The 13,709-nt window shown below is 36.1% G+C and overlaps 1 protein-coding gene across 1 annotated transcript; it reads left to right on the forward strand.

The window, feature by feature from the left end:
• The first annotated feature begins 11,003 nt into the window (after positions 1–11,003).
• LOC122035315 (pentatricopeptide repeat-containing protein At4g39530-like) lies at positions 11,004–13,481 on the forward strand. The gene has a single exon (XM_042594727.1). It carries the CDS (start codon positions 11,118–11,120, stop codon positions 13,434–13,436), a length of 2,319 nt encoding a protein of 772 aa, XP_042450661.1. The 5' UTR covers positions 11,004–11,117; the 3' UTR covers positions 13,437–13,481.
• Positions 13,482–13,709: the final 228 nt, after the last annotated feature.

Genomic DNA, 13,709 nt, shown 5'->3' on the forward strand with positions numbered 1-13,709 from the left:
ATCATTTCCTCACTGTCAGTGTCCACGAAGTTACTCCCGATGAGGGACAACATACCCTAAGGCGTCGGGGTTTCGGTAGCAACGATTGCTCGTCGAAACGATGCTAAAAGGTGCCCGAAAGGAGGTTGTCCGTTGGTTGCTCTTGGTGTGGACAGCTTCTCTTGGCCGGAGACGGGTCCTCCGACATCCTGCTGGCCAGCGGGGTGCTATTGGCCTATTGGAGAATGTGGTCGGCGGTGGTTGTTGACCAGCATTACAAGGAGAACCACTTCTCCTTGTGGTTGGCAGCAAGAAGAGGAAGAGAAAGAGAGAGAGAGAGAATAGAGGAGAGGAAATACTAATCAAATTAGGTTATCCAATTCGAATAATAAATTCTCTACATAAAAGGGTATATTTATATACCTCTTCAATGACTTGGAGAGCAAGTCATCTCTCAAACCCAATAACCAATTGCAACATGATCCATTACCATTAAGTTTGGTTCAAAACCAAACCAACTTAATTCATAATTAAACCAAACCCTTTTAGTTTATTACTAAACCATCTTGGTTCATTATTAAACCACAATGAATCTAACCTTGCCTACAAGAGATATGACCCACCATCGCTTCCATTATACCAAACACTTTTCATATTTGCTCCTTGTTTGTCCTACCATAATCTAATAATCCAATTCTCAAACTTGTTTTAAATCTTTCGGATATACTTGTAGCGTGTGTGACCCAATAGATTTTTAGTTTATGTTGTTCATTTATAATTAATCATTAATTATGAATCTATCATGAGTGATGCCTAGTAGTATATCATGATCCCCGATTAACTAAAAAAAATCATAGTTGATTCCAAAATCGATTCTGAAGCCTTCAGCTGCCACAATTATTCGTGCATCTATTTCTTTCACTCATCTTATACTCATTTGATTTAGGACATGGTCTATGTGTCAGTCCCCACTAGGCTGAATATGTCACACCTAGCCTATGTAGTAGTTTCTTGTCCTGTAGATTCAAATTACTCAAATATGTATCCAAGAAAATCATCCTCTTGATGTGTAATGCTTTGGTCAAAGACTTACGAATAATAATTCTAACAAGAGACCATAGGATATACGTCTCCTAATAAAAGGAGTGGTAAATCCTCTATGAATTATTCAAACACCTTCGGGCACTTTGACTTATACTCAATCATCTCAAGTATATATCTCTTAGGAGATGCTTGTTTAAGATGTCATAGTATAAGTCTTTATGCTTAAGATAACTTGAATATCTCCAGTCGAAGGAACTTACACTCGAGCTACAATGAGATCTTCATTGATATATACAAATATATATAGAACTATATGAAGTCTCATAATAGGTCACTCCAATGAACTCTCGACATTCCAATATCTCCAGCCAGTAAAGAGCAGCTGCTTAGATAAACCAAAGAGTATAACACGTGCTAGTCTCTCAAAATCGATGATGTCTGAACTTATCAATTCATCGACTAGGGAATATTTCAACACACTCATAATTACACATGTAGAAATCCTCTTTAGTTGTGATTCAATCACAAATTCTTTCATGCTATGAATTATATTATGAACATTCAATAAATGAGTTTAAGATCCAATTATATACATTGAGAATGTATACTCAAATAGTGAATTTATTTATTCAATAAATAATACCATATATAAGATGATTATCTTAGAAAATTTCTCAAACATAACAATTACAACACATGAATATAATAAGTTTACTTAATTAATAGCCTTGTAAAGCTATTAATCTAAAGCCTAGTCCTAGCACTACCACTACTATGTAATTTTCTTCTTTTCGGATAATTTTTTAAGATGGAGAAACCTCTTACAATAAATACAATAGTATAAAACAAAATAATAAAAGGAGAGAATACAAAAAATAAATACTTGCAAGACCAAGCCTCTCCTTTAAACCTTGAGCACAAAAATTTGATGTTGAGCACAAGTTTCAGGTGAGAATGAGCACATTTGTCAAGGTTGTGATAATGAAATCATGGTCGATATGCCTCTTATATGGATGCTCAACTCAAACTGGATTCAACACATTCTTACAGTAACATCAAATGTTCATACCTTAACAGTCGATTAATTTAGTCTTCAATCGATTATTAATATGTTGAATGGTCTTTATAGCTTTTGATCAATGTTTAATTTTGTTATTAATTTGAATAGCTATTAACTGGCACTCCCTATCAATCGACTAATGTTGATCAGTCGAGTTACTCCTTTAGATTCAAAATCATCTATTCCCTTCGAAACTATGAGCAATAGACTACAAGTTCACATCAATCGACTAATATGTCATCAATCGAGTTGATTAGTCAATTGATAGAGGGGGTGAATAACTTTATTTTTTTTATTTAAGTATGCAACAAAAATTTGAACCGAGAACCAAGAAACAATCACAACACATGAACATAATAATTTTACTTGGTTCACAACCTTTCAAGTGTTTGGGAGTCCGATGTAGATGCATACTAAAACATGTTTTGTAAATATGCATAATGGAAGATAAATAATAATTACACTAATTATTACAACACATGCATCTAAGATACAACACGTGCAAGACATAACACCATAATAAAATTTTATAAAATAACTTTTATTCTAGTTATACCTAATGGAAGATGTGGAGTGAGAATGATAATAACCAAGCGATGCTATCAAACCTCGCCTCTATTCGTATCCACGCCAAGCTATCATCGAGATAGCTTCTAAAACCACGAGTCACGTCTCCACTTTAGTACTAGCCGAAGATCGAAGATGAGGCAATCTAAGAGAGGATCTTGCCAACCTTTTGGTATCCAACGACGTTAGCAACTAGACGATACCAAACACAAAGGATCTCCCACTTGCTTTGATGTCCAACGGTGTATGTAACCGAATACACGAAGCAAGGTGAACGACAACCAAAGAGGTTGTTGTTTGGGGCACTCCTTTGCTGATGCCGATAATGCTAGTGGAAGGGACTTCGGTGGTCAACAATCGACTGTCGGATGGAGGATAGTCGGTAGTCAAGCCCTTCGGCAGTGCATGATCTTCAGTGACTCAAGGGAAACAACACCTTGTTGTTGTCCATGCTCAGATGGTGGTTGACCGACATTCATTGGAGCCCACCAGCAGAGGACAACAACCAGGGAGGTCCGATAACTGAAGAAACACCTATGACGGGCGACGATGTAGCTTCTTTGGGCAGAAATAGTGGAGAGAAGAGGAGGAGAGAAAAAGAGGGGTCCAATTCATTAATTGGGTTTTCTCTCTAAACTATATCACATATATAGTTCTCTTATTTGATTTTGATCCAATCCAAAAAATCCTATCCACTAACCCAAAACCCAAACCAATCTTCTTGAGTTTAGTTCAAGATCAAACCATGTTGGTTTAAAAGAAAACTACTTGGTTTAACTACCAAACCTTTTTTAGTTAAACCCAAACAAATTTAGTTTATAATTAAACAAAAGAGAGTCTATTTCATCTTCAAAAGACATGGCCGATTAGCCCGTGGCGGGGACGCGAGGTGGGACGGGCCGATCTATCATCTTAGTAGGTTAGGAATTCCCCAACCCACCCAATCTAATGCTGGTTGAAAGTTAGGCAGGCCAACCCGCAGGCCCATCAAAATTTTTTAAAAGTTTCTTATCTTCAATATTTTACTTTGAAAAGGTTTCATCAATCAAATGTATCTAGAAACAGATATTTTAAATATAAATGGATACAAATGAGTACTCATGTTTGATAAAAGTATTATTTTTATTTCAAAATTATAACCAATAAAGATAATAAATTGACATAAAACTTGACCTACATGTGTTCCTCAACCCGCGGGCTAACCCAAGCCCATCACAGGCCATCTTGCGGGAGTCGCAGGACTAGGTGGGTCAACCCGCGACCGACTTGGGTTGATAAAGTTCCAACCCGATCTAGTTAAATTGTTTAGCGAGCGGGCCAACCTGACGGGCCCAACCCAAATTGACGACTCTACTCATCTGCGCTTCCGTTCCGACAAAATATTTTCTATATTTGCCCTTCGTATGGTCCAACCAGACTTAATCTCTCTCGATCTAAGAATCCAATTCTCAAACTCATTTTAAGTCTTTCGAATAAACTTGTAGTGCGTATGACCTAATAGGTTCCTGGTTATGTTGGTGATTTGTAATTAACCATTAATCATGAATAGATCATGAGTGACACTTAGTAGTATATCATGATCTCCAATTAACTAAAAAATTAATGGTTGATCTTAGAACCCTTTCCGAACCCTTCTGTAGCTACAATGAATTATGCCACATTCCTTTCACCATCTTATACTCACTTGGTTCATGACATAGTTTATGTGTCAATTCCCACTAGGCTGACTATGTGCCATACCTCTCCCAAGTCATATTTCATTATCCTGTAGATTCAAATTACTCAGATATGTGTCTAAGAGTAGCATAATATTGACATGTAACGCTTTGGCCAAAAACTTCGAGTAACATTCCTGACAAGCGGTCATAGAATATACATATCCTTTTGTAAGGAGCAGTAAATCTTTTGTGGACTATCTAAACACCTTCAGATATTTTGACTTATACTCAATCATCTCGGGTCCACACTTTCATGGAGATATTTACTTAAGATATCAAAGTCTAAATCTTTATCACCAAGATGACTTGAATACATCAAGTCAAAGGAAACTTGAACTTAAGCTTCAATGAGATCTTCATTGACATATCCTCATATGTATAGAACTATATGAAGTCTCATGACAGACCACTTCAATAAATTAGTTACCCTTAACTAACATCCACATTTAACTTTTAACATCCTAATATCTCTAGCCAGTGAGGAATAATTGCTTGGGTAAACCAAGGAGTATAACACGTGCTAGTCTCACAGAATTGATGATGTCCAAACTCATCAATTCATTAACTATAGATTATTTCAATACATTCATAATTACACATGGAGAGATACTATTTATAATCCAATAATAAATTCTCTCATACTTATATTGCTGACATTTAGTAAATGAGTTTAAGATTCAATCATATATATAAAGTATGTACACTCAAATAGTAAATCTTTATTTATCCAATAAATAATACATACCATAAAACGAGATTACCTTAAGACATCTCTCAAATATAACGTACTCCCACTTAACCTAATACCAATCACTATGGCATCTAATACCATAAGTCTAGATGTGACTCTCAAACTTACTTTATGGTAAAGTCTTTGTCAAGGGATCCGCTAGGTTCGTTTCGCTGAGAATCTTTTCAATTTATATTTATTTCCTACTGATGATATTTCTGATCAAATGATAACACTAAAACACATGTTTGGATTATTGGTGAGACTTGGGTCCCTTTGTTTACACAATTATTCCATTGTTGTCGTAGTAAATTGGTAATACTTCAACAATGGTCAGAACCACTCCAAGTTCGGAGATAAACTTCTTGATACAAACTGCTTCCTTTGTAGCTTTAGAAGTCGCAATGTATTTTACCTCCGTGGTAGAATTTGTGACAGTATCTTATTTAGAACTCTTCCAACTTATTGCACCCCCATTCAATGTGAATATGCACCCAGACTGAGACTTGAAATTATCCTTATATGTCTGGAAGTTAGCATCAGTGTACCCGCGTGTAACCATAGCACCATCTCCATATACCAAGAACACATCCTTAGTTCTTCTTAAGTACTTAAGGATTATCTTTATAGCTATCCAATGATCCATGTCTGGATCTAACTGGTATCTGATTGTGATACTTAGAGCGTATGATACATCGAGCCTCACACATATCATAACATACATGATAAATTCTATCACAGAAGCATAAGATATCTTACTCATACAAATCCTCTCATCTTCTGTGCGTGGACACATAGATTTCAAAAGGTGAATCCCATTCTTCTTGGGTATAAAATGTTTCTTGGATTCAACCACGCTAAATCACTTTAGTACCTTGTCTATATATGTAAACTGTAAAAGACTAAGTAACTATTTTAATCTATCTCTATAGATCTTAATTTCAATGATATAGGTTACTTCTTCTATGTTTTTCATGGAGAACTTTTTGGATAACCACACTTTAACCGACCGTAGAATAGATACATCATTTTCTATAAGTAATATGTCATCGACATATAACAATAGGAATACGATTACACTCCTACTAACCTTCTTGTACATATAAGGTTCGTTAGAATTTTATGAGAAATCAAACTCTTTGATTTCCTTATCAAAATGGATATTCCAACTCCTAGATGCTTGCTTTAATCTATAAATAGATCATTGAAGCTTACATACTTTATTTTTATCAACAGATGTGAAACCCTCGAGTTATGTCATATACACATCCTCAAATAGATTTCCGTTAAGGAATGTCATTTTCACATCCATCTTCCATACCTCATAATCATAATGAGCTGCTATGGTCAAGAGTATCTGAATGGATTTAAGTATAACTTTCATCATAGTTAATGTCTTACCTTTGATGATAGCATTTCACCACTAATCTTGCTTAGTAGGTAATCATATTACCATCTATGCTAGTTGTTTCTTGAAAATTCACTTGTACCCAATAGGCGTAATGCCTTCAGGTGGGTCTACCAAGTTTAAACTTGGTTTTTATACAGGGAATCCATTTCTGACTTTATGGTAGTTAGCCACTATCTCTTTCTAAACTTTTTAGAACTTCTTCATAATCAATAGGTTATTCATTCTCAATGAGTAATATATCATTTGATTCACTTATGAGAAATCTATATCTCTCAGGAATATTATGTTAGTACCCCAATATAGTTATGATATGATTAACCAAATCAAGTTAGATCTCGTTGGTATTTAATCCCTGTGTCTAAGTGTGCAGAAACTTAGGAGCGTAGGAAGTCGAGTGAAAGACGCAGCTAGCGAGAAGGACTACACAGGAGAGAGCCGACAGGCTTAGTGCGTTCAAGGTAAGAGGTGTTACGAAAGAGTATGCGAGCGGATGAAAAGGAGGCGGGTGACATTTTTGAGGGATGAGAAGCCGAAGCGAAAGTTCGCTCGAGAAGGCTAGAAGTTGGGTTCGGGTGAGCCTCATTCCGGATGACTGAGATTACTCAAGCGAGCGGAGCCAAAGTGGAAGACCCGGATCAATGCGATCGGAACTGGAATGGAAGACTCGGACTCCGGGCGCTCGGAACCCTTCTGGGCGCTCGGAGTAGAATTTTATCTGGAATGCGACGTGGCGCATTCTGTTACGATAGAGATAAAAGTTTATCCCCTACAGGCGCCTGTAATCCTTCCAGGCACCTCGACTAGGGCTATAAATACAGTCCTGATCCCAATGGTTCTAAACAATATTTGTAATTGATTTCATTTGAGTTTAGCTTTGCATTTTGAATGCTTTAACTACTGTATGAGGCTTCTCGGCCTGAAGGAGATATTAATGAGCTTTTCATCTTCCTTGGATTAACAACCTATCCGGTTATAACTAAGTAATCCTTTTGTACCTCTTCCTTTCTTTATTTAGTCTCTTAGTTCTTTTATGCAAGTGTTGATTCTTATAAAGCTATAAAGTTCGAGGAAGGTTTGTTTTCCTTTGCAAAGCTATTCACCACCCTTCTAGCTGGCCACCAAGGGTCATACAATTTGTTTAGAGTGAGGTTTCACTTCACCGGATTAATCATCGGAAGAAGCACGAGTCAGAGTCATGATCCAAGATCGAACCGTGTGGGTGAAACCTTAAACAAAGTAGGGGAGACCTTAAGTAGGTCAAAGTGACCCGATGCTCGAGGGGAGGCCCTGAACAGGTCAAGAGTGACCCGATTCTTGAGGGGGGTCCTGTGGTCCTTTGTTTGAGGGGAGATTATTGGGATTGAAAGGTTGCAAACATAGTCCCACATTGAAAACATATGGGAAAGATTATGGGTTTATAAAAAAAAATATCTCCATTGACATGAGACCTTTTGGGTAGAGCCCAAGAGTAAAACCATGAGGGTTTAAACCCAAAGTGGATAATATCATACCATTATAGATATATCTAAATTCTTTTCGATCCTACAATTAGTATCAGAGCGGGTTTGCTTAAGGAGGACTAACCGCCGAATGAAGCACACGAGATGGACAGACGAGCATCTACCCATCAAAGTTCATGGGGGAATTTGTGAGCTAGAAGAAAAATATGGAGGTATTCTTTAAGACAAATTTCAATTTATTTTTAATAATGAAATTTAGTTTTGTAGCACCTGAGGGTAAAGAAGAATATCAATGGACAAAGGAGCAAGCCGACTTCGTGGAAAATGGTAAAGCAGATTTTCACCTGCTTAGAGTTTTACCACCTCAATAAGTTAATCAGATCGGAGCTTACGAGTCAGCCAAGGAACTCTGGGAGAAATTCTAGGAACTATACGAAGGGACCTCGGAGGTAAAACTCACGAGACGGGATCTGTTCATGAACCAGATAAGCAACATCAAGTTAGAAGAAGGCGAAATAGTTGCACACCTTCACTTAAGAATAAAAGAACTCATCACCGATCTCACGAATCTCAGAAAAAATGTAAGCAATTGAGATTCACTAAGGTATGCGCTTAACGCATTTTCTAGGACTACTGAATGAGCATAATTAGTAGATGTTTATTATATATCTAAAGGTCTAGAATTAAGTACGTTAAAAGAATTATTTTCAACATTTAAAGTCCATGAAACAAGATGTGCAAATCTGAAGAAGGAGCCAAGTCATAATGTTGTCTTAAAGGCAAAAAGGGAAGACTCTAAATCTTCTCTCGACAATGATGAAATGACACTCATGGCAAGAAAAATTAAAAAATTATTTAAAACTAATAAATTTAATCAAGTGCAGCGTAATAAAAGGAAAAGAAAAATAAGATGCTACCATTGTAATGAAGAAAGACATGTGAAAGACAACTGTTCTAAATTAAAAAGTAAGGACAAGAACAAGGACAAGGAAAAGATTAAGAAGCCAACCCAAACTAAGTATAATCTAAAAGTAACGTGGGACGAAACGTCATCCGAATCAGAGATAGAAGCTCTCGCTGGACTTGCGCTAGTGGCGAGTCACCAAGAAGATGAAGGCGAAGCAAGCTTGTCCAAAATGAGCATCGAGAGCATCGATGAAGGGGGAGCGACATCGGAAGAAAGCAGCACTTCAGGGGGAGCTTTAGATTACGGGATCGACAAGGTAAGTCAGGTACAGTTTTTTCCTCCTGACAAGTTATTTCAGTTTGTAAAAATGTTATCGAAAAATTACTGTAAGTTAGAAAAAGAAAATAAAGAGTTAAAATCAACCTTAGCTATATCTTGTCAATTAGAAGATCTCGACAAAATAAAAATAAAAAATAAAAAATTAAAAACAGAAATAGAATATTTGAAGGAACGTGCATGCTCACATGTTCAAAATATTAGAAGATATAATGATTTAAATTGACATTTTAAATATCATAAGGGCCAAATAATAAAAATATCATAGAAATATATTCCTAAGAAATTTTTTATTATTCTTGTAGGAAGGAATCTATTTTGGGTTGCAAAATCATATTTAGATTAATTATTTTTTAAGGGTTTTCAGAGAAAAAATTAAATATTTATTTTCATTAAAAGACTTTGTCTAGAAGTGATTGTTATTCCAATATTCAAGAAGACCTAGTACATCGCACAGCTTGGAAGCCAACTATGGAAATGTGTATTTAATTAACTAAATATTAAGTATTTAGTTGTTATAAAAATATTTTCAATTATTTGTCAAAAATTTTATTAGAAATTAATTAGAAGTTAATTTTTCTGAGAAAAATAACTTTATCACTTATATGTAAGAAAAATTTTAAATTTTTCTGAATATTAAATTTTTTAATTATTAATAATTTTTTTAATATGCAAAAGACTTTATTTCTACTTTAAAATAATTTCACTTCATATGAAATTTTTTCAACCTTATATATGTTAAAATTCTAAAATCAAGATTTTTTCAAGTTTAAACTTTAATATTTTTCTAGAATTTTTCCTTAGACTTTTATTTTTTTTTTCAAATAGCAGTTTTAAAGTACCCCATTTTTAATGAGATCAAAAGGGGGAGTAGTGAAGATTAAGTCTAGGGGGAGGGTAGTACAATTTAATTTTTGTACTTGCTAATTTACTTGTAAATTTTATAACTTTTATTTTGTAATCGTTATTTTTATAATTGTTATTTTTGAGGTTTACCCTAATTTAACTTGGGTTTACTCATGTCAAAAAGGGATAGATTGTTAGTATCTCAAGGTAGTTTTAATATGATCAACCAAGTCAAATTAGGTCATGTTGGTATTTAACCCTTGTGTCTAAGTGTTCAGGAACTTAGGAGGATAAGAAGCCGAGTAAAAGACGCAGCTAGCGAGGATGACGACATGGGAGAGAGTCGATGGACTTTTTGAAATACGAGGTGCTGCGAAAGAGTACACAAACTCTGTTAATGAGTGTTATAATATCTTTATTGGTGACGTTAAAGACATTGAACGTATTCAACATGGCATGGGGTGGGCAAGCCCTAGCCCACCCCATGAGTATATATTTTTTTAATTTTATTTATTAAAATAAAATTTAAAATTAAATAAAATAGATAAATAATAGAATCTGAGTGTATTTTTTAATAATAACAATTTAAATATTTCAAGATATATTAAAAATATATTTATTTAATAATAATTTTAAGATAATTGAATGAGTTATGAGATGATAAATAATGAAAGTTAATGTTAAAGAAATATGGATAAAAAAGATATGTTATTATAATAAATATATGATAATAAAACTCATGATTTTTTTTTTTTTTTAATGAGATGATGAATATTACAATAGTTATATAAATGCTCTACTCTATGAAAGTTCAAAGCAGCTTACACTAGGCCCTTTGCTAAGTCGTCTGAAGTCTGCCAACACTGGGCCCTATTGCTAAGTTGTCTCAGACTTATAAATAAAAGCCGTATACTAGTAAATCCTGAAACCATACTAAAGGCCTCGTGTCAGACCTATAACCACCGTCAATAAGCATAATGCACTCTGATGAACCTTAGGCCTCTTTTTCCCTCAAGAATGATAAAGTATTAAATTGGTAAATTTATCGTTCATATTTCTATGCCGCACATAATGCAAATGGTGATCCTTTTCTGTCCTCCGCCTTCTTCCGCATCCTTAAACCTTTCGAAGCTCCAACCTTCATGGCAGCACCCTTTCCGCTCTCCTTTACCGCGGAACATCATTCCTTCAACCCCAACCTTTCGACCACCAAAATTAGGCATCCCCAACCAAAGCAGCTCATCTGCACCGTTCGCGCTCACGGTTGGACCGACCATCACGCCCAATTCTGTCCGAAAACTGAAGCAACTAGTGGCATTGAAGATGCTTCCTGAAGCCATGGATCTATTTCTCGATATGAAAATCCAAGGAATCAAAGTGGGTGTGGTCCTTGAATCCATGCTGATCGATTTGTTGATGAAATCTGAGCGACCGGATGATGCATTCAGGGTGTTTGATGAAATGCCCCAAAGGAATGTTGTCACTTGGACGTCAATGATCTCGGGTTGCGTTAGGAATGGTTTTGGAAAGACTGGGATCTATCTGTTCGTTCAAATGCTTGAATCTGGTGTGCTTTCAAATGATTTTGCAGTTAATGCTGCCATCCAGGCTTGCACTGACGTGGCTGCTCTTAGATGTGGTGAACAGTTGCATTCACTGATTCTTCGCTCTGGCTTTACAGAGGATTGCTGGAGTAGTATCAGTCTGATTGATTTTTACTCAAGATGTGGATTGGTTGATAGAGCTGAGCTAGTATTTGCTGGAATTACAGACTTAGATGTGGTGAGTTTTACTTCACTAATTTCTGCATATTGCAGAAACAACTTGTTTGATTCTGCAATGACATTGTTTGATGAAATGGTTAGGCGAGGAATTGCGCCAAATGAGCATACGATTACTAGCATATTGGCAGCATGTCAACCACGCTTGGGTGAGCAGCTCCATGGGTACATGCTAAAAACTCTCATCGTCAACAGTGTGCATTCTGCAACTGCTTTACTTGATTTTTACTGGAGGAATCATGAAGTTGAACAAGCAAAGTTAGTGTTTCATCAAATGGAAGCTAAGAATGTAATCACCTGGAGCTTAATGATCTCATGCTGTGTCCGGAATGGGGAACTACATGATGCTATGAGAATATTCAATGGCATGGTTTCTGCTGGAATAAGACCAAATGAGTTCACTTTTTCAAGTATCCTTGGAGCTTGCAGACCTTCCCAAGAATTATCTAAGTTGGGTTCCCAGCTCCACTCTTTGTCAATCAAGAATAAGATTGCCTTGGATACTCGAGTAGCTAATGCTTTGTTGGCCATGTATGCTAGATGTGGTAAGGTCCAAGAACTGGAAAAGCTGTTTCTTGAAATTAAGGAACCTGATGCAGTCTCTTGGACTTCTGTCATCTCTGGTAATTTCCAGAATGGATATAATGATAGATCCATCGAGTGGCTATGCCACATGCATGGGGATGGATACATGCCCAATGAGTATGGATTATCTAGTACCATAAGCTCTTGTGCTAATCTAGCTTCACTGAATCATGGACGACAATTTCATTGTCTCGCTCTGAAATTAGGGTGTGACATCAATGTTTGCACTGGCAACGCATTAATAAACTTGTATGGCAAGTGTGGTTGCATAAACGATTCAGAATTAGCATTTGACTGCATGCATACTCATGATATCATGTCCTGGAATTCATTAATTTATGGTTATGCCAACAATGGGCATGGTAGAGAGGCACTAGAAGCCGTTGATAAGATGTTGGAGACTCACTGCAGCATTCCAGACGAGTCAACATTCCTAGGGATTTTGGTTGCGTGCAGCCATGTGGGCTATGTTGATCAAGCGGTCAGGTATTTCAAGCTAATGAGTGATACCTTTAACATTATACCGTCAGCTTCGCATTATGCATGTATGGTAGATATAATGGGCCGAGCTGGAAGACTTGAAGAAGCGCTTGATATCATTAATCAGATGCCATTTAAGCCTGACGTAGCGACATGGAAGACCTTATTAGGATCTTGTATGATGCAGAGGAACTTAGAACTTGGCAAACTTGCTGCAGCAAAGATTTTTGAGCTGACTTCGTTGGACTCTGCAAGCTATGTGCTTCTCTCTAACCTGCATGCTTTGCATGGTGAGTGGGACGATGCCAAGATAGTAAGGAACAAAATGGAAGAAAATGATATTCAAAAAGAAGCTGGACGCAGTTGGATCCAGATTAACAATGAAGTGCACTCTTTTGTTTCAAGAGATGAATCTCATCCTGAATCTGGAACTATCTATCAGAGATTAGAAGAAATATTTAACATAATAAAGTCTGAAAAATGTCTATGTGAGACAAACATTGGTGTAAATGAGTTTGAAATTGGTGTTTAATAAAACTCTGCATTTTATTGTCAAAAGAAAGACGTATGTGACATGTGATGGATTTACCAAAATGTTAAATTTTGTTGAACATAGATTTTCATGACTTGGTTTCCCTCTTATGCCTACAAATTGTTCACATATTCAATATTATAGTCACGGGGAAAGGAGATGGAATTTATTAGATTTTTTTTATTTCCACATTTACTTCAAAACATTTGAAACATGGTAATTTGGCCATTTAGATCAAGTCCATGACTTGCTAGGTCTTGCGTCTTACTCAAT

The sequence above is a fragment of the Zingiber officinale genome, chromosome 11B (genome assembly GCF_018446385.1).
Source record: "Zingiber officinale cultivar Zhangliang chromosome 11B, Zo_v1.1, whole genome shotgun sequence".
In the NCBI taxonomy this organism is placed as follows: Eukaryota; Viridiplantae; Streptophyta; class Magnoliopsida; order Zingiberales; family Zingiberaceae; genus Zingiber; species Zingiber officinale.

What these genes read in the sequence shown, in the direction of transcription:
- LOC122035315 (XM_042594727.1), top strand. Translation starts at nt 11,118, where the DNA reads ATGCCGCACATAATGCAAATGGTGATCCTTTTCTGTCCTCCGCCTTCT.